Source organism: Acinonyx jubatus, chromosome B2 (genome assembly GCF_027475565.1).
Source record: "Acinonyx jubatus isolate Ajub_Pintada_27869175 chromosome B2, VMU_Ajub_asm_v1.0, whole genome shotgun sequence".
NCBI classification, from domain to species: Eukaryota; Metazoa; Chordata; class Mammalia; order Carnivora; family Felidae; genus Acinonyx; species Acinonyx jubatus.
Genome location: NC_069385.1, coordinates 55,592,276 through 55,613,953, shown reverse-complemented (window position 1 = coordinate 55,613,953; position 21,678 = coordinate 55,592,276). Strand labels below are relative to the sequence as shown.

General features: G+C 36.4%; 1 protein-coding gene across 4 annotated transcripts in view; it reads right to left on the bottom strand.

Moving 5' to 3' along the window:
* Positions 1 to 219: 219 nt before the first annotated feature.
* Positions 220 to 21,678, bottom strand: part of ATG5 (autophagy related 5) — a 128,781-nt gene continuing 107,322 nt past the window's right edge. For 3 of the 4 annotated variants that reach the window (XM_015076643.3, XM_015076644.3, XM_027057173.2), the window contains 2 exons: positions 21,002 to 21,119; positions 220 to 2,407 (listed from right to left, as the gene is read on the bottom strand). In XM_015076643.3, coding sequence (XP_014932129.1) covers positions 2,271 to 2,407; positions 21,002 to 21,119 — 255 coding nt within the window. In that variant the 3' untranslated portion in view covers positions 220 to 2,270. Of the gene's footprint in view, positions 2,408 to 21,001; positions 21,120 to 21,678 lie in introns of those variants that run through there. The other variant, XM_015076645.3, reaches the window with a different exon arrangement.

Genomic DNA, 21,678 nt, shown 5'->3' with positions numbered 1-21,678 from the left:
CATTTTCTTGGTGGTGGGTCACTACCAAGAGTGAGTGAAACAAGCACGTAGAGATCTATGGCCCTTTTGTACGTTCTCCTTTATTCCTCATATTTTTTACTGCTTTGAGAGACTTTCAGGCAAGCATAAGACTAAGGAAATTTTAATAATTTCCCCAATAGGTAACTTGCTTTATAGAAATTTCATTTCCAACTTCTGGAAATAATGACAGACACAAAATTGTATTTAATTTTTTAATAAACCATAAAATTTAAATATTCAAATAAAAAGAAACAAAAATAGATATTTAAGCCAGCACTAATTTCTGTTTGTATTCTTCCTCTGGGGACCGGGGCTTGACTTACCTGGGACTAGAGTAGAGTAATATGTTATGATGCTGGTGTACTAATGAACAAGTAACAACGGGCAATGGCTTGATAACATTTACTTTCAAATCTGGAAGTCAAGATCAGTAGCTCACTTGAGCCCACTGCAGAAACCTCAAACTGGTCTTGTCTGTGGAAAACTACTACAGCTTACCGTTCTTACCACACTTTCTTCTTCATAGCTTAGCACTCCCTGGCATTTTGATCCTTTTGTTCACTGAAGCTCACTTCAGTCTGTCAAAACATCAAGGGGGAAAACCCCCAAACTGAATAGACGAATAAACACTTTTAATGTGAACAATCATATTCAGATCAACCTCTTTTGAAAAAATACAAGTCAGTGGGTTTTTTGTCCTTAAGTAACTCAAATATTTTTTTCTGACTTTACTAAAATGGCACTTTTCATTTTATTGATAATTATGTCACATTTTCTCACGTTGGTACCCTATGTTTTTCTTTTTGATTGAGCCTTATACGTTTCATTCCAGAATATCTGCTCTTTGACTAACTTCATCTCTTTCTGTGAATAAATATGCTATTATTAATCAGTGAAAATCGCAAAAGGAAAAAGGAAGCAGTGAGCACTAGCAGGATCTCACTTTGACATTCGCACAATTTTTTATAAGAAGAACATTCATTTTTATTATGGAATCTAAAATCATTATTGTATGATACTATGTCTTTTAGCATATTCAAATGGGTCGACATTCAATATGGATAGCAAGCTAGCTCACAAGAAACACTGTAATGCACAAGTACGTTCAGCTGGTAGAATCCCAGCAGCATGGTAATAAAGTGCAGCAAAACCTTCCTTATGCTGAAAAAGAACTCCAGGAACCTCTGAATATTTTTGGTAAAGTTAAGTCAAGAGATTGGTAATCTTTAGACTTCAAAGACTGGCTGCCAGGGGCCACAGTGAAATATCAGACCTGAAGCCAATGAAAAACACTTGCTTGGAAAGGACTGGGTTTTTTTCCAAATAATGAAAAATTATCTTATACAGATACTTAGCATACTATGATTTGACAGTGTTTACAGTGATAAAACAGCAAAGATAACTGGTAACATTTACACCTTCAGCATGTAAAGCACATAGATTTAAAAATCGGCAGCAAGAAATTCTATAACAGCTCCTGAGACAAGTTATCTATCCTATGCCCTCCATCCACTCCTTGTCAATGACGACCCGCCTGAATGGTAACACAGAGTAAAAACAGTGATCTACTGTGTGTGAGTCAGAAAGTACTGGAAAAGTGACAAAATCGTATGTTATTAAATGACAAAACATATTTAGAGGCTTTATTTAAAAATCTCTCACTGTTCATTATCAAAGTTACAAGATTGTTTGCATACCAATAGACACTGTAAACATAGGAAATTTTCATTAAGGAAAGATGGGTTTACTGTAATTGGATCTTTTACAAAAAATTACTGCAAGTTATTGATAACAGAATTTCTCTTTTACTTTCTTAAGTCGAATTCTCTAGAAAATTAAACCAATGTTTCCACTCCCTCGAGCTAAAGTTCAATCATGGTCACCTTAGGAAATACCCCTGTTTATTTGTTAATCAGAAATACAAATCGAGTGGCACATATTTCCATTTTCTTCTTAGGCCAAAGGTTTCGGCTTCATTATATTTTACAAGAAAACAGAAGACTCGCAGTGGTCCTGTGAAGTCTTTCATGCCGCAGCTGAGGTTTAATGACGGCAGTGGAGGAAAGCAGTGGTGATGCAAAGTAAGACCAGCCCGAGTGCCCTTATCTGACATGGAATCATCTTCCTGTTTGGCTTGCAGCAGTGTTTCTGGTCAGGTTGCCTCCACTAGACCTGACTGAAGCAGAAGGGTGGCATGCTCTGGTAAATCCTGTTTAAGGGCAATTCCATTCAGGCATAGACTTGATCCTTCAATCAGTTGGTTGCGGGATGATACTAATGTGAAGAAAATTATCTGGGTAGCTCAGGTGTTCACTCAGCCACTGCAGAGGTGTTTCCAACATTGGCTCAATTCCATGAATCATCACTTGATTCTTTTTTTCCCCATCTATTCCAAGAAAGAAATCCAACAGTAATCAGGAAGGGCCAAAACAGAAGAAAAAAAATATTCTGCTGCCTTTTGAAAGTCCTGGGTGAGTTAAATGGATTTTACAGCTTGAACAGTTAAACCTGGTCTGTCTCCTGAGCAGGAAATGTGGACATGGAGAAAGTTGAAATGTTGCAATATGTATCACCCAAAACAGAAACCTGAGGGTTGCAATGAATTCTGATAAAAATTCTGTTGCTATATGTGAAAGTATTCATTCTTTCTTAATTACTGTGCTTACCTAAGATTGACGTTAATGAAACCATAGTGGAGAAAACAGCCCAATGTACCCACTGACCAAAATTTATTTTAGTTACACATTAAAAACTGTACTAAATGGTTATTAAATATGACAGATATATGAAATAGGTCAATATATATATCTGAAATATGTAAGACAGAAATATGACTAGAAATCATCAAGAATAAGATTGGTGTTTGGGAAGATGTTTAATGAAACAGATGGGAGCTGTCGGTTCATTTTCAATCAAGTTTTTCAAATATGTATCAGAAAGTTTTAGAGACATGGAGTTACAGTTTTCAAGACAAGGAACGAAGAGTCTGACTCAGGAGTCCTGTTTTAGAGTCATGAAAACTGATTGATTTCTGTTAACACCCATTGGCTAATTGAAAGAGAGCTGCAATTCACACTTTTCTTTCAAATTCAAATTGTATTACAAATTTAGGGTTAATTTTATATCTTTTATGCTTCTGATATGCTGTATTGACAACCTGTAAAGAAAACAGCGGGTTCCTTGAAACTGTTAGTTAGTTTATGATTCCCTCAGAACCATTTCCTTGGTAGTAATAGGAAGACAAAGAAAGCAAAACCCTTTTTTGAGATTTTTTTGAGATTCCTTTTTTGAGAGCGAAACAAAACCACCTTCAAGAAACTTTGTGTCACTCCTTCAGCACAATTCTTGGTTTGTCTCTTTTAATCTCTCCAAAATACAATGTCTAAAGCTCTCAGCTTCCTGGACACAGAAGACAACAAGGAAAACAGGGAACTCAGGGAACTATATGAGAGGGAAATACCCTCCCTCCTTTTCCTTCTGTGCTCTGTTCATCCCTAGTTCTCTAATGTCCAGGCAAAACGGGCTGATGATGTATGGTGATAATGGCTTGGCTGGCACCTCAAACAAGAGACCCTTTTAAAGTAGTATTTAAACTTCCTGTTAGAGGCAGCACGAGTCCTGGGAGGTGACAGCCAACAGACTGACAACAGGAGCAGACACAAACACACTACACAGAATTGATACAATGATGCCAAAGAGAAAAAACTAACAAATGCACTATTAATCGCAAATATAACCATGTAGAAGTTCCAAAACACACCTTGAATCACTGCCATACTTTAAAATAATTTTGGAAAAAAGTATCCCCTCATAATACTTCTCACCTAAAAAAATGCTTTGTTTTGATTTTTCTGACAATCTTTGTTGCATTGTGTTTTTACACAGCTGTGATCTCTAGTGTTAATACAATGACTAATTTTCTTTCTTTTTTTTTTTTTTTCCAACGTTTTTATTTTATTTTTGGGACAGAGAGAGACAGAGCATGAACGGGGGAGGGGCAGAGAGAGAGGGAGACACAGAATCGGAAACAGGCTCCAGGCTCCGAGCCATCAGCCCAGAGCCTGACGCGGGGCTCGAACTCACGGACCGCAAGATCGTGACCTGGCTGAAGTCGGACGCTTAACCGACTGCGCCACCCAGGCGCCCCTACAATGACTAATTTTCATAATGATGGGAATCATCTATAAATAAAGGATTAAACAATGTACAGAATACTATAGAAAGTATCGTATTAGTACTAAGATTTTAAACTCTTGGTATTCAAATGGACAAACCCTCAGGTATCTGGAATGATTCATTCTTTGTAAGTTCTAGATTGCCAAATTTTTACTGCATTAAATCTTTCTTAGAATATTTGAAAACATTTCCGGTATCATTCTTTTCATATTCTTATGTATATTTCTTTGAAATACTTTAATATTCTCAGAATCTTCCTCCTACTTAGCACTGAGTCAAAAAATGAAAGAACAGTGGTGTAAGAGTTCCTTATCTGTAAAGTTTTTCCTTAAGCCAGAGCTACCTTTGGATACACTGAAATAGAATATAAGAAACAAGTCTCAACTCAATAATCCAAAACATTGTACCTAAAGTGGTATTTAAATGTGAGAATACAATATGGCACACTTAAATGCATAAGTGTGTCTGAAAGGCTAAAGACCAACCCTGTTACACAAAAAGGATGGAGGGAGTCTAAGTTGTACAATATAAGGTGGAGAACATAAGCACTATTCACATACTTTGTATAACAAACCTAATAAATCACATTATGAGAGATCTGAACAGGCAGGACTGGTTCTCTGGTTTAAATTGGGGCCACTTTTATTTATTAAAAAAAAATGTTTTTAATGTGTATTTATTTCTGAGAGAGCGAGAGAGAGAGACAGAGTGTGAGTGGGGGACGGCAGAAAAAGAGGGAGACACAGAATCTGAAGCAGGTGCCAGGTTCTGAGCTGTCAGCACAGAGCCTGATGCAGGGCTCAAACTTGTGAACCACAAGATCACGACCTGAGCGGAAGTCAGACACTTAACCAACTGAGCCACCTAGCCCTAAATTGGGGCCACTTTTAATATGTATCATAAAAGTGTCACTAACTAAGACAACTGTAAAAATGCATCTGGAACTGTCATATTCCCCAACACAACAGTTTAAGCTTTTAAATATATATTTTGTCCCTACCTACATTTTTTATCTTTCTTGTTTTCTGACTTACCCCAATGACACAACTGCCACCAGAGGAATTCTTAGAATGGAATAGCAGTTCCCTCGGAATTATTAAAGTTTCTCTTATTCATCACTGTATCCCCACTGCCAGTTTGGTGCCTGACACTTAGTAATTGGTCAATAAATGTTTTCAGAACTTGGATAATTTTGTTGCTGGTAGAAAACACCACCAGAAGACACCGCCAAAATTAAAGTTGAGAGAATAATTTCTGATGGCTGGCACTACTGTGCAGAAGAGAGAAGAGCTCTACCTATAAAAACTGTTTTGGTTATTAAAACACTAGAAAGTCTAAATGTTTCCAGATAAGCCAAGGAGCACATATGCTATCACCTGAACTCATGCCACCACAAATAACTACAGAGCATGATTGGACATTTTGGTAATATCAGAACAAAATGGAGCAAGGAAAACTTAGCAGATTTTCTTGTTTTCCTAACAGTAGAAAGGAAACACTTGATAATATTGTTAAAGTAAATGTTTTTGGTAAATATGTCTTTGTGTTTCAAAATGGGAATCTAGAATTTAATACTTGGAAATAAGAAATATATCACTACAAAGCAAATGACTCAGGAGAAAAATGTTATACCATACTTCACCCACTCAGATGTTTAAGGTGGTTCGATGCTTTAAAGTAGGCAAACATTTGAGACAGTAATCAAGTGGACTAGTTCTATATGAAAAGGGCTCTTGTGGGGGGGGGGCAACTTTGATATTTTTAAATGTTTATTTATTTTGAGAGAGAAAGAAACAAAGAAAGTGCAAGTGTGGGAGGGGCAGAGGAAGAGGGAGAGAGAGAATCCCAAGCAGGCTCCATGCTATCTGTGAGGAGTCTGATGCAGGGCTCAATCTCACAAACCTTGGGATCATGACCCGAGCCAAAATCAAGAGTCGAAAGCTTAAATGACAGAGCCACCCAGGTGCCCCTTGATTTTGATGGAATTTCAAACATCTGGAAAAGTTTCTAGAGTAGTACAAGGATTCCCCTTCACCGAGATTCATCAACTGCTTACATTTTGCCCCATTTGCTTTATCATTCTGTGTGTATACAATTATTTTCTGAATAATTAGATAGTAAATTAGAAATACTATGCCCTTTCCCCCAAATGTTAGTGTATACTCGCTAATAAAGATATTCTTTTACATAACCATAATACAGCTATCAAAATTGAAAAATTAACACTGATATAATGCTATTCTGTAATCATTTCAAACTTTATCAACTATCCCAATTACTGCTTTCCCCTGTCTAGAATCTAGTCCAGGAATCACACATTGTATTGAATTTTCCTGTTCTATACTCTTCTTTAATTTGTTTAGTTTTTGCCTTTCTTTCAATTTCTTAACCTTGACAATTTTGAACAGTGTGCATCATTATTTTGTAAAATGTCTGCATAGCAATTTTAAACCTAATTATTTTAATCCATCTTGTAAATATAAGGACAGTCATTCATAAATACTTTGGGTTTGTAAATTAAGGAAAAAGACAGAAAGTTATGTCATAGATATGTATACTCATTAAAGGTAGAATTCAATTCACTTTAAGAGTCAGACAGTAAATCCGAAGAGATCTTATATCAACACAAAGAATATCACAATAAAATTTCATTTCTTATATTTATCTTACTTATAAATACTATAAAAGATAAAAATGTAAATGTATCATATAATTTTGTATTATCACCAATAGGCTAATAAAAATAAACTCAATTCTTAACTAGCATCTACTTTAAAGTGAGCATTTTTAGAGCTGTGTGACATTTTAAGAAAAATACAGGGGTGCCTGGGTGGCTCGGTCAGTTGAGCATCCGACTTCGGCTCAGGTCATGATCTCACAGCTCGTGAGTTCGAGCCCCACATCAGGCTCTGTGCTGACAGCTCAGAGCCTGGGTCCTGCTTTGGATTCTGTGCCTCCCTCTCTCTCTGCCCCACCCACTCATATTCTATCTCTGTCTCTCTCAAAAATAAATAAACATTAAAAAAAATTAAAAAGAAAAGAAAAATACATTCAGACAGATGTTGGTTGTATGATTAGAATGGTAAGAATTAGATATGGAAGCAAAAAAAATTTGCATTAGCCACACAAGTCATTAATGAAAACTATAAATTTTCAATATTAACTCTTGTGTATATATAAAAGTGATGCCTATATAACGGTGTGTATATATATATATATAAATTATGTATGTAGTAATATATGTATTATATATGTGTGTATATATAAAATATACACCATGAACATAATGATAGACATAATAATATAAACAAGACATGAAGGAACAAGTATGGTTAATCGTTGGTTAACAAGGTGCTACTGAAAGATGAATTGGGAGGCAGGCAAGTTGAATTCCAATTCTGGTAATGAAGGCCTCAGCAGGCCTCAGATCTCTTTCAGGGTGTCTCCTTATAAATAAAATGAAGGTGTCTGTGTAGATCCATGGTTTGCAAATCTGGCTGGTGATTAGAATCATTTGGGAGATTTAAAAATATGTATAAACTGGCCTCTTCTCCAGACCTTCTAAATCAATCTCTGGGATAAAGTCTGTTTTTCAATGTTCCCTTGAATAAATCTTACGACAATAAGGGTATAGAATTATACAGGTTAAGGAGGGGCAGCTCTGGTTGATTTGGGACTGAGCATCTCCCAAGTCCTGCTGCTTTGCTGACTTACGACCCATGGGAATTCCTGATAGGACTCCATGGGTCAGTCTGTAAACCACGTTCTAGAACAGAGGATCCCTAACATATCTTCCAGTTTTAGTATGAGTTGTCTATGCTTAAACAGCAAAATATTTCTTTCAGAGTTCAAATTAGCATAATTCGCTAGTTTTAAATTATTAGGGAATTCACTTCATCTTCCGAGTCTCAATTTCCTCCTGTCATAGTGTGGATAAAGAATTCTAATTTCCCGGGTTGCATGGAGAGTAAGTGGCATATCCAAGTAGAGCACTCAGCACACAGTCGTACACAGGGCTTAGACCCAGTAGGTACTCAGTAAAATTAGTGACCCTCTTCCCCACTCCTCTCTCCTGCTCACTCCCTAAAAACACAAGAATGCTGAAAATATTACAGAGTAGGTGAAGACAGAAGACTAGTTTTTAAAAGATCATAATATAGTAACAAAAAGTAAACACTCATTGTAGTTCTCTTCCTGTACACAAAGTTATGGGAATGTGGTAATTCTTTCAGTACCAGATATATCAAAAGATATATAAAAACCATGGATTTGACTATGTAATTAGCATGCAAAGGGCTGTGAGAATTTGGCTTAATGTTAATACAGACTCTGAATTACTCAGTCTCATTATTATGCAGTGTCAGTGTGGCACACAAATTTCATGAACGTGCTAAAAAAAAAAAAAAAAAAAAAGAAAAGAAGAAAGAAAGATGACAACAACGAAAACCCAAAGACTTGATTATTATGCAAACAAGAGAAGGAATGACAGTTTAAACAATTCCTTCCGGACTGTAAACCCTCTGAATTAAGTTAGTTGTACTCTCAACAAATATACTTAGTAAAGCATATCACTGACAAGTCCAATGAGCTAGACTGTACTATTGTTATGTTATTTAGTAGACTTTAGGTAATGTTTTTTTTTTGTTTTTGTTTTTTTTTTAAAGATGAGAACATTCAGGTAGAGAAAAAAGCCTTCCAGTATCTCTGTTATACATTTAAAAATAGGTCATTATTTGAGAACTGACAGTATGTGACAGATCTGCCTTTTAGAGATTTCTATTAGCAATGGCTCAAATCTTCCCCATCTCAATCTGAATTTAGTCCTTACTTTTTAGCCAATTTTCAATAAGGAATATGACCTAAATGTTTTTAAAAATAGGCTAGCTGAGATTCTAGAGATGCATGAATTTCATTTTTACCATTAATAAGCATACTAAATACGTGAATCTCCTTGAATTTAAAGGAAGCTAGAGAAATGAATGGTATTCCTTCAAAGGAAAATGCTTTAATCCAAAAATTTCAGTTTAACTTTTATTTTTAGTTCATACTTGTGAACATGGAATAGCAGAAATCTAAGACCAAATGCTGTAACCATTGTGTTTAGCTTTGTGGTTTCACATTTATATTTTATAATTCAGCAGAAAATGACTTGATTTGTTATCTTGGAATGTGTGATGCTGAAAGTAAAACTTCTGAAAAATACTTAATACTTCTGAAAAAGTTTTAAACAAATAAAAGAGATGAGCTTTTGGATTACCACTAGTCTGAACAATTTGGTTCTGTCTGATAAATTCTTTAACCTCTGATATGTTCATTAGTAAAACGCCAACTAATTGAATCCATCAACATGAAAAACCACAGGCAGAAATCTGAAGTGCATACATCATGCTGAAGGATTTTGACTCAGCCTCAGCGGTAATAGTCAGTGAGGTCAGGTCAAAGAGGGTTAAACCAAGCCAGGATATAGCCAAAGGAATACATCAAACGCTGATTTTAAAAGGGCAATTAATCTTAGACAGAAATGCTTCCTGGGGAATGAGATCTCAATCTTAAGAGCACACTACATGATGTAGCAGTAAAAATGAACATATACAAGCTTACAGAGCTTTTATCCTGTGATCACAAACAGAAGGAGAGTGCTGTTTATCAGAGAAATACAAACCCATTTAAAAATACTTACATTAACTTCTTCCTGATATATACTCACTTAGTAGTACAGGTCTTAATGAACATATAATATCACAATTAATACATACCACATATCTCTTTCCATGCATAATTTTTATATTTTATGTATTTTAAAAATTGTATCTGCCCCAAATATTCCCAGAGCCTAGACTCTTAACATTTTAAACAAGATTTTCAAAACATGTCCAGGTTAATTCTTTCACTGACTTTTGCTTATAATCTTCATATTTCTTAATGAGAACATAAACCAAAGTTTAAACCAAAAAACCCCCACAATTAGCTATAAAAAGATATTGTATTAAATTAAGAGACTGAAAGACCATTTTAATAAACTGACTAAAAGCCTCCTGGTAATTAGATTAAAATGTGATAAAAGTTAGACATTAAAACTTGTTCATTTAAAAAATAAAAAACCCAAAAACAAAATAAAACTTTGGAAATATAGGTTCAAATGTTTTTGATCTGCTTTCATAAAATGACCCAGTAATTCTAGTTGGGTGTAATAGGGAACATTAATATTTGTCAAGTATGAATTACAGGATAGTTCACTGTTTTATTTAAAATGTAAGCAATAATTACACTTGCTTATATATGGCCAGAGTGAGGTCTCACAGAAGTTTTTAATGAAGAGATGACTAGCTTTTAATCACCTGCATGTGTTATTTTGTTAAGGGAATTTTGTTTTCTAGTGTTAAAGATGATGGGTCTACACCCACTTTTTAAGGAGTCTGGTTAATTCATTTAACTTCTTGAGATTTAGGTAAAGAACAAGAATTGAGAGGAAATCAGAAGCATCTTCTGACAGGCACAGTAATGTCATCATCCTCACTCATGGAGAATGAGGAAAATTATCACTTTATTATTTCAGTGACCTTAGGAAAGGCATATGCCAGTGGAATAAGTCATGAACAGATTCTGTATGACCAAGATTAGTCCATACTGTCCATGTGTTGGAACAAAGCACAAAGATGGAGGGAGAATGAAACAATCAAGGCAAAGAATTTCACTCATTTTCACTTAGAATTGGATGGCAAAATGATAAATTTAAGAAAAGAAACTCTATTATAATTACCAAGTTTAAACTGAGCCTAACAAATTGCTTGTGTCCAAACTGGAGTGAAGATCTTTGCTCATGAGGGCTATATTTAAATAACTTTTTGAATTCCCATTGTGAATGACACTACATCATCTTTTAATATAAAATATGCACATGCATCCAGTGAGAGAGAACAACGAAGACCAGGGAGTGTCAGGATGAGGCTGAGAGGGCAAGCGACCAGTGACCCAGTCCCACATGTCAGACCCACAGTATCTCAGCAAAGTTATGAATGGGCCTTCCATGGTTACTTGTGAATAGCTGAAACTTCAAATAAATGTGTGAACCACTGCTTAGAGTCTTCAGTGAAAAGCTTTCACTAACAGCAACACTGTCAGATCCCTTAAGATTTTTACATTAAATATATTTTAACAAGTGTATGATAATTGAGCTGGCCACAATGATTAAATAGATGCCCTAGTGAAGTAAGCTTATTTCTTTCTTGCCAGAGCCAGAGTTCTGGTATATTCTAATCATGTCCAGAAGTTAATTTCTTACCAAAAAAAAGGACAGCTCAGAGCCTGGAGCCTGCTTCAGATTCTGTGTCTCCCTGTCTCTCTGCCCCTTGCCTGCTCATACACTGTCTCTGTCTCTCAAAAATAAATAAACATTAAAAAAATTTTTTTTAAAAAAGGAAAAAATCAGTGGCATAGAACTCTTGCCATAATCTGATATATAAGAAGTTACAGGGGCACCTGAGTAGCTCAGTCAGTTAAGTATCCTACTTTGGCTCAAGTCATGATCTCACAGCTCCTCTGTTTAAGCCCCACTTTGGACTCTGTGCTGACAGCTCAGGGCCTGGAGCCCGCTTCAGATTCTGGATTTCCCTCTCTCTCTGCACCTCCTCAGCACACACTCTGTCTCTCTCACAAAAGTAAATAAGCATTAAAAAAAAAAGTTACAATATTGGTTTACATTTATTATGTGAGAGAGAGAGAGAGAGACAGAGACAGAGAGAGACAGAGACAGAGAGAGGGAAGGAGGGAGGGCAGGAGGGGAAAGGCAAAGAGAGGGAAACACAACTCAAAGCAGGCTCCAGGCCCCGTGCTCTCAGCACAAAGCCTGATGCGGGACTCAAACTCATGAACTGCGTGAACACGATCTGAGCTGGTCAGACGCTTAACCGACTGAGCCACCCAGGTGCCCTTTGATTTACATTTAAAGGTCATCATAAATTTATACTTTCTGTACATATGTCGAATATCAACAAGTACCTGTCTCTGCAGAGTGGGATTATCAACAAACAACAAGAAAAAACTGCTTCCTTTTAACTTTATTTTGTAAATTTCTTATAAACACAGTAATTTGTAAAAAAAAAATATTAACAAAACTGCAGGAAAAAAATGTTAATTGTAAAACCCTGGAAAAACACGATTATAAAATCTCACCTTTATTTATTTTTTATTTAAAAAAATGTTTTTAATGTTAATTTATTCTTGAGAAAGAGAGAGGCAGAGTGCAAGCAGGAGAGGGATAGAGAGAGAGGGAGACATAATCCGAAGCAGACTCCAGGCTCTAAGCTCTCAGCACAGAGCCCGACGCGGGGCTTGAACCCATGAACCATGAGTTCATGACCCAAGCCAAAGTTGGATGCTTAACCCATTGAGCCACCCAGGCGCCCCATCACTTTTATTTATTTTTTAAATTTAATATTCTGTGGACATCTTCCCATGTCTTTACAAATTCTTAGTGTTCCTTCTTAAACACTTTTTTTCAAATATTTATTGGCAGTTTTTTAAAATGTTTACTTTAGCGCGCATGGGAGGGGCAGAGTGGGAGGGAGGGAGGAAGGGAGAGAGAGAAAGAGACAGAGAGAGAAGATCCCAAGCAGGCTCTGCCCTGTCAGCACAGAGCCTGACATGGGGCTTAAACTGGCAAACTGTGAGATCATGACCTGAGCTGAAACCAAGAGTCAGACACTTAACTGACCTAGTCACACAGGTAGGTACGCCTGAGGTTTTTTTTTTTTTTTTTTTTTTTGAGAGAGAGCACGTGCAGATGTGCATACATGCGATGGGGGAAGGGGGGGCAGAGGGAGAGGAAGAGAGAATCTTAAGCAGGCTCCAGGCTTGGTGCAGAGCCTGACAAGGGGCTCCACTCCCTGACGGTGAGATCATGACCTGAGACGAGTCCAAGCAAGAGTTGGACACCTGACTGAGCCATTCAGGCACCTCATGAAATCTCACTTTTAAACAAATACTTTGTTTCCTTAAACCCTACAACCATTCTATGAGGCTGATAGCAGGAGTCATCCTTATTTCAGAGTAAGAAACCTGGATGCATTAAACAAAAAAGAAAGAAAGAGAAAGAAAAGAAGGAAAGAAAGAAGAAAACAACCAACCAAATGATCTTCCAACCCAGTGTGAAGGTACAAAGGGATACTACAATGAAAATGAATCCTAATGAATGAAAGAAAGTTACCAAAATTGTAAAACCCATTATTCTTACTCCTAAACCTTTGTTCTGATGAAGTTTGGGGGTTTGTAGGTTTTATGTTTCTGTGGCATGAATATGTGTCAGTGTCATCATGCTGACAAAAGTGACTGTTGTTGGTTCAAACCTCAAATCACAAGACATCAATCAACCAGCTTCAATTCTAGCACTCAAAGGATCTGACTCATATGAATAACATGAAATTTAAATGTTTCTTTTCTCTAATTGCTTTATGTCTAAAAAAATTATTATAACATCCAACAGTTAATTCACCATATAAACACAATCTAATGTTTACAGAGCAAAGGAGAAAAAAGGTGAATGCACCATCTCTTTTTACTTTTTGTAAAAACCATTGTTTTTTGTAAAGCATATATCAATAGAGCAATATAATTTTTTTGAGTGAGCGAGCATGTGCGAGAGGGGGAGAGGGAGAGAGAATCTTAAGCAGGGTCCAAGCTCAGCACGGAGCCCAACCTGGGCTCAATCCCACAACCTGAGATCATGACCTGAACCAAAATCAACTGACTGAGCCACCCAGGCGCCCCCTAGGGCACTGTAACTTTAACTTAGACCACCTAAATGGGGTCTATAATTACCTCTAGTCTCAGTTGTTATCTTCCAACATGCTAATGAAACAAACAGACCACTTAGCTCCTCAATGCTTTTCCCACATTTCTGTCATCACTGAAAATCTTCTGCACATTTGTGAGAGAGAAGTAGAAAAAAATTGGCTAGTCCCTCAGCAAACAGAGTACGGAAATTTTAGAAGAGCGCTTTAGACCAAATATTACACTTAGTAACCAGCCCCTGGGTAGCTGGTGAAGGAGTCTACTTCTTTGGTGGCCACGTGGTACGTATGACCTGGTCACTCCTTTTCATCTAATTTCTGCTCATCTTTCAAGACTCAGCTCAGAATACGGAAGGGCAATTCCAGGCACTTCCTAATATTCTTTGCATGTCTCCATTCCTGCACACACCACATCCGGGCATCTTTCTGCCCACTCCAACTGTAGTCAAGTCTCCTGAAAGCATGAACTATGTCTCATACCTCTTACTATATCCAGTGCCAGCAGACAGTATGATGCAAAGGAACTGATTGATAACGAATGAAATACATAACATCAAATGGAAACCAAAAGTTAAATGGTAGTTGGGAAGGGTCTCAAAGAGTTAAAAAAAAAAAAAAAAAACCCGGGAAACAGCAGAAATGGAAATGGAAAAAGGTAAGTGGCTACGGGATCGTCCTTGTTGGTAAGAGAGATGTGGGGAAACTACTGATTTGCCACAGAATGTAAATAAGCCTTTACCTACACATACACTCCACTTGTACAATATCACATATGAATTCAGGATTAAACCAGCCCAAGTGTGACAGAGTACTGATCAACTGGAACCCTGAAATAAATTTATAAAAGTGAAAATAGACATTTTCATTCTCATAAGCCTAACTGACTAGGTTCTTATATTTCACCTTAGAAAACTGGGAAATAAACTATGATTGGACAAAGCTTATAGGTGTTTTGTATTCCCCAAAGTAAAAGAATAAAAGCTATATTTTTAAATTTTTGTTATTTTTTTGTAAGTTGTCTTTAATTAATGAAGAAAGAAATATTTCACTTCAGGTCTGGTACCGTAGCTTAGCCCTGAGTCATTTTAACTACCGCTGACACCACAAAAAAATTTTTACCTGAACTCACCTTTGGTTATTTCCTGTTACCTCTAATTTGGCTAACTCTTGTAGCCACGTACAAAACAAAACAAAAAAAGAAACACACAAAGCAGCTCATCATTAGTTACTCCACGAGAACAATGACCTAAAGCACATCCTCACAAATATTAGTACACTCTACTTTCATATGATGAAATAAGGCAAAATTCCTTCATGCATGAATCACTTGCTGTAAGGAGCAGTAGACAATGGTGCCACATAACATTTATGAAGCACTTTCTCTTTTCGTCATGTGATGACAGCCAGTTCTTATCCACACACACCCAGTCTTAGAGTCTTTCGCTTTCAACTTAAGTCGAGGGCAGGTGTTTCAAAATGCTTCCCATTTGACAGACAATACCACAGGTGGACTGAACCAGACAGTAAACAGTTCTTTACTGAAACAGTGACTTGGTGTTTTGGATACTCCCCACAGATCCTGAAATGACAGTTATTTTCCAATATGAGCTTACCAAAGGAAGAGGCAAATAAAAGTTTTTCCAAAGATAAGATACTGGTGTTAGAAACGTGGCCTCCCCTGGTGTGAAAGGTACTATCAAAAGTACCTGAAAAGTACAGATGCTGTTTACATCATTTCAATGAAGTGTGTGTATAGTGTGTGTGTGTGCACTCCAATCGGTGTAAGCACGTGACAGCTGGGAAGAAACCTGTCACAAAGATATCCACCTGTAACATCTGAAATTGCCTAAGAGGCAGTCTGTGGATTAGAGTTGTGAGTGTGGCTACCTCACTGGCCCCTTCAAAAAATGTAAGGGGAATCACACCGTGTACTCTCTAGGGATGGATGTGCAAGTTGGGCAGGCACAAATTTAGGAGAGAATAAAGAGCCTTTAAAAGAATAAAACGACCTCACAAATTTGTGCTGGGTCACGCTAATCTTGCACGTGTTGTTGTGATCCAGATGTAGGAATGGCAAAAGAGCACAGAGGTGCATTTCGACAGAGTGCACCAGCTCAAAGCACGTGACTGCTGTTCATTTTCTTGCCTGAATGTCAGAGCCACCATTTTAAGAAGTTTAAGAGGAGAAGTGGCTGGAATTATACACAGGAGCACTAAAATAACAACATGGACAAAATAACAACAGAAGCTCAGGTTCCTAAGATCCTAGCAGTAAATATGCTGTAAGCAAGATGAGATATTAAAACATAAATCATAGGATAAAGAGGGAAAAAGCAAACATTTCAGAATGCTATTTTAAACTAAATAAAAAAGTTAAAAGGTTGGAAAAGTGAAAATGAAAACAAATGGAAGCAGAGTAAAGCAGAAAAACTAGTAAACCAGGAGAAGGAGACTTCGAGTTCTAAACCTAGTTCTGCCACTAAGTAGCCAAGAGACCCTCAGCTACTCATCTAAGAAATCAAGAGCCTGGGGGCACCTGGGTGGCTCAGTCGGTTAAATGTCCAGCTCTTGATTTTGGCACAGGTCGTGGTCTCACAGTTCTTGAGATTTAACCCCACATTGGGCTCAGCGCTGAATGTGGAGCCTGCTTGGGATTCTCCCTCTCCCTCTGTGTGTCCCTCCCCGGCTCGCAAGCTCTCTCTCAAAATAAATAATCATTAAAAAAAGAAAAGAAGTCAAGAGCCTGAACTACATTAACTTTAAGGTTGGATAATTGAAGATTCTTTAAAGATGTCAAATACAAAATTAACACCCAACCAATCTTCTTCCTGCTTTCCTCTAGAAAAAGCTTTCATCACTCTGTGTCTTTGTTAATTGTGCTGCTGGCTAGGGCACATATTGCAGTAGAACAGCCTTCTACCAAGGTTTTGAGTTTCTTTGTGATGTTCTCACTCAGAAGTCAAGGATCTTATAAAGAAGTAAATTCTAAATGACATAATGTTTTTCAAAGTGGACTGCCAAAAAGTATCTAAGAAAAGAACAGCAAGGTAGACATTTCAATATTAAATTTTAAATTTCAATTGCTCTTTTTTTTAAAACTGAAGAAGAGTTTACATACAATATTATATGGGTTTCAGGTGTACAACACAGTGATTCAACATTTACATACATCATGAAATGATCACTATGTAAGTCTAGGTACCATCTGCCACCATATAAAGTAATTTCAATTGCTTTTAGTTGATATAAGCGTTTTTCACTGTTCTTTAAAACACTACAAAGTACTAAAAAAGAATGAAAAATACAGTACAGAGAAATGAATAACTGAAAGCCAATGTTTGCAGTGGGGGCAGGTATGAGGTATATGAATTCCATTTCTGTCAGCAATAAAAATGATTAGCATTTTAATTGTACTTCAAATAGAAAAACTAATCTATATTCCCAAATCTTCAAGAATGTGGAAAAACAGACAGTAAACAGATTAAAAAAAAAAAAACAAAACAATCCTTATAGCATGGAGAAAATGAAACAGAATGGTAAGGTTATTCCTGAATCAATAAAAGTTACTGGGAATTTCTCAGTGAAAATTTCTGTAACCTGAGTTCAAAAGAATAAGTTTAATAAACAAAATTATTTAACTGAAGGTAATACATAAAAACTTTAATAAGGATCCATCAAAATTAAATCCTTTTCTTTTACTTTACTTTTTTTTTTTTTTTAGGTAAGTATACTCTTTTAAAATGTCTTTATTTATTTATTTACTTATTTACTTATTTATTTATTTACTTATTTACTTATTTATTTATTTATTTATTTTGAGAGAGAGTGTGTGAGTAGGAAAGGGGCAGAGACAGAGGGAGACAGAGAACGAATCCCAAGCAGGTTCCACACTGCTAGTGCAGAGCCCCATGCAGGGCTTGAACTCACCAACCATGAGAACATGACCTGAGCTGAAATCAAGAGTTGGACACTTAATTGACTGAGCCACTTAGGTGCCCCTACTTTTATTTTTCAAAAGAAAATTAAGCCATGTCACAGACTAGGAGAAAATAATTGCAAATCATATGTGTGATAAAGATTTGTATCCAGGGGCTCTGTCTCTCTCAAAATAAATAAATAAACTTAAATTAAAAAAAAATAAAGCTTTGTATCCAAAATATATAAATAACTCTCAAAACTCAGTAATAAGATGAAAAATCCAGAAAAAAAATGACAAAGGAATCTGAATAAACATTTCACCAAATACATCCACAAATAATAATAAGCACATGAAAACACACTCAACATCATTAGTCATTAGGGAAATAAAAAATAAAACCAAGAGATACCTCTACACAACCGCTAGGATGGCTATAAGACAAAAAAATACATGCTGGCGAGGCTGTGAAGCAGGTAATACTGTAAAATGATGCAGCCACTTTGCCAATGTTTAGCAGTTTCTTAAAAATTTAAACACAGACCTACCGCATGACCTAGCAATTCCACTCCTAGGAATCCAACCCAAGAAAAATAAAGACGTATGTCCACACAAAGACACATATGCAAATGTTCATAGCAGCGTTATTCAGAAGAGTGAAAAGCTGGAAACAATCCAGATGCCCATCAATCAGTGGATGAATAAACAAAATATATATATATATACCCAATCAAATATTATTCAGCAATATAAAAAGGAAAAACTACTGATATATGCTACAATATGGATGAAACCCCAAAACACTACACTAAATGAAAAAAACCAGTTGCAATTTTGTATGATTGCATTTATGCAAATATCCAATAGAGGTAAATTACAGAGACAGAAAACAGACCAGGAGTTGTCTACAACTGGCAGTGGGAAAAGAGATCAGCTGCAAAGAAGCATAAAGGAATTTTTGGAAGTGATAGAAATATTTTAAAACTAGATTATGGTGATGGCTGTTCAACTTACAAATTTATTAAAACTAAAAATTGAAGCGCCAAAAAACTATTTAACTGAAACTCTTAGTGATGACTAAAATTATACACCAATAAAGATAGATTATGATTCTGCAAAAGTATTATAATAAAGTTAATGTTAATTATGCCATGATTTAATGATCCTAAATAGTGTTTCAGGTAACGATACAACGAAACAATTCAGTACATGAAATACCGAGTAAACTTTGTTACCTTGGCACTAGAGATACGAGGATGTGTAAGACACCATCAAACGTTCTGGACTGCATAGTCTAGTAGAGCACAGTGATGACAGATGATATAGTATGACCTTATACAATAATATTTATAACTTCTTACACCAATGAAAGTTTTTTAACTTCGACAATTTTGAGTACCAGTCAATGATCTTTCTCATCAATCCTTTCTGGTACTGGTTCTGATGATATTTTAGATGCCCCTCTTCCCCCTTGCTGTTGACCACTTGTGCATTTTAATTTTTAACTTTATTTATTTATTTTGAGAGACAGAGCGTGTGCATGGGGGAGGGGCAGAAAAAGAGGGAGAGAGAACCCCAAGCAGACTTTGGCTCCCAGCAGGGAGCCTGAGGTGGGGCTCAATCCTACCAAGTGTGAGATCATGATCTGAGCTGAAATAAGAGTCCAACGTTGATTGAGCCACCCAGGTGTTCCAGCATTCGTGCATTTTAGAAGAACTGATAACACACAGGAATGCCAGGGATGGCAAACACATTCGGTTAAGGAAAATAGTTGCATTCACACACCAAATGACTTATTCTGAGTTCCATATTCGTTGTTTAGTCATTTAGGTTGAAATATCAACATTTCCCTAGTCCCACTCTGTTTCCAATTCTAGTTGTTAGGCAAACTATTTCCTTAGACACTACATGCTTCTTGAACTGTGTGATAAGAGTTATTAGTCATGTAAGTAATACTATAATCATCCCAACTTTGAATAAATATGTTAATAAGAAACATACCATTATCCACTGAAGTTATACTGTTATAATAATAGTAATATACTTATAAATGCCTTAGCTCTTTCCATAAGGGATACAAAGTAGCAAGCTTTAAATTTTTCTACATGATAAATATAAGTCTGTGTAACATATTAACAAGTATAATAATAGTCCACTGAAATTTCCCCTTTAGCTTGGTAACCAATTGCTTGGTTGCAAGTCATTATTCAATAACAGGGTGATGATCAAATTATGGTACACTGATATGAAGGACCACAGTGCCATTAAAAAAAATAGCTTTAGAGAATTTTTAATGACTGAAACTATGCTCACGTTCTGTTAGGTGAAAGATACAGCAGGACATACAATTCTACGCACACACACACACACCCCTCTCAAATACTCTAGTGTCCATACACATGTGTGTGTCAACTGTGGTCTCCAGGGGTAGGGGGATGATAGCATTTATTATTTTTTTACTTCTGCACTTTCTTTGCATTCCTTATATTGCAATTAAGAAAACAGAATTCAGTAATTTTGCTATTTTTCCTTTGCCTACAGGAAAATAATTTTAACCTACGTTACAAAATGAGGACTATGAAATAGGACAAGTTCTCAATCGCACATGTGAAATGTCAACGTCAAAGAGAACAATGCTGAGTGAAACTTTAGGAAGTGGCAGAAAATTCAAATAAAATGCTTATCCATTATTCAGTATTTTGAACTTTAAATTCTCAACCAAAGGTAGGAAAATTTTTTACCATCTCTTGTTCCTAGAGAATGAAGAAACACAATGTAAAATTTAAAACAGTATTTACCAGAACTGAAGCTAGAAATGAAAGACCCAGGGCACCAGAGATGTGGTAAGAGAGTGTGTGATGTCAGAGAGTAATTTAAAAGCAGAGATAGTCAATTCCTTACTTTGTTAGTGTCAAAAATACATAAAGTAATAAATTAAACATTAAGTGATTCTGTTTCAAAAGACTGTTCCCTTACAAGATAATGAAAACATTTTCCTGAAGGAACCAGGAAACGTGATTTATAAATGCAGAATGCTTATGTTACACCTCAGTCATAAAGAGACATGAAAGAAACGTGTTAGTGCTGCTGACTGTGTTACCTTCAGGAGCCACTGCAGAAGGACAAACGTCTTTGAGGAGATCACCTAGTGTGTGCAACTGTCCATCTGCAGCCACAGGACGAAAAAGCTTCTGAATGAAAGGTCGTTCAGTCGTTGTCTATTTGAAAAATGAAAACAGAATTCAAACATTTACATCTTTGTTGCTGTGAATTACAAATTTATAGATCAGAAATTGCAAGCTGCCATCAGATGCCTTCTGATATAGTGTAATCAGAAGCATATGACATCACCAATGTGGTAATATCACCAGAAATGTTTAACACAACCTCAAGTAAATCTAATCGTGAGGAAGCAATCGGACAAATCCAAAATGTTTGACATTCTAAAGATACTGGGCCAGAGGGGCGCCTGGGTGGCTCAGTCTGCTGAGCGTTCAACTTCAGCTCAGGTCATGATCTCACGGTTTGTGAGTTCCAGACCCACGTAGGGCTCCATGCTGACAGCTCAGAGCCTGGAGCCTGCTTCAGATTCTGTGTTTCCTCCTCTCTCTGCCCCTCCCATGCTCATGCTCTGTCTCTCTCTGGCTCTCAATAATAAATAAACGTTTAAAAAAAAAATTAAAAAAAAGGACAACTGGCTTCAACTCTTCAAATAAGTCAAAGGCAAAACACATCAATACGAAAAGATTAAAAAGGATTGACAAGATATAACAACTA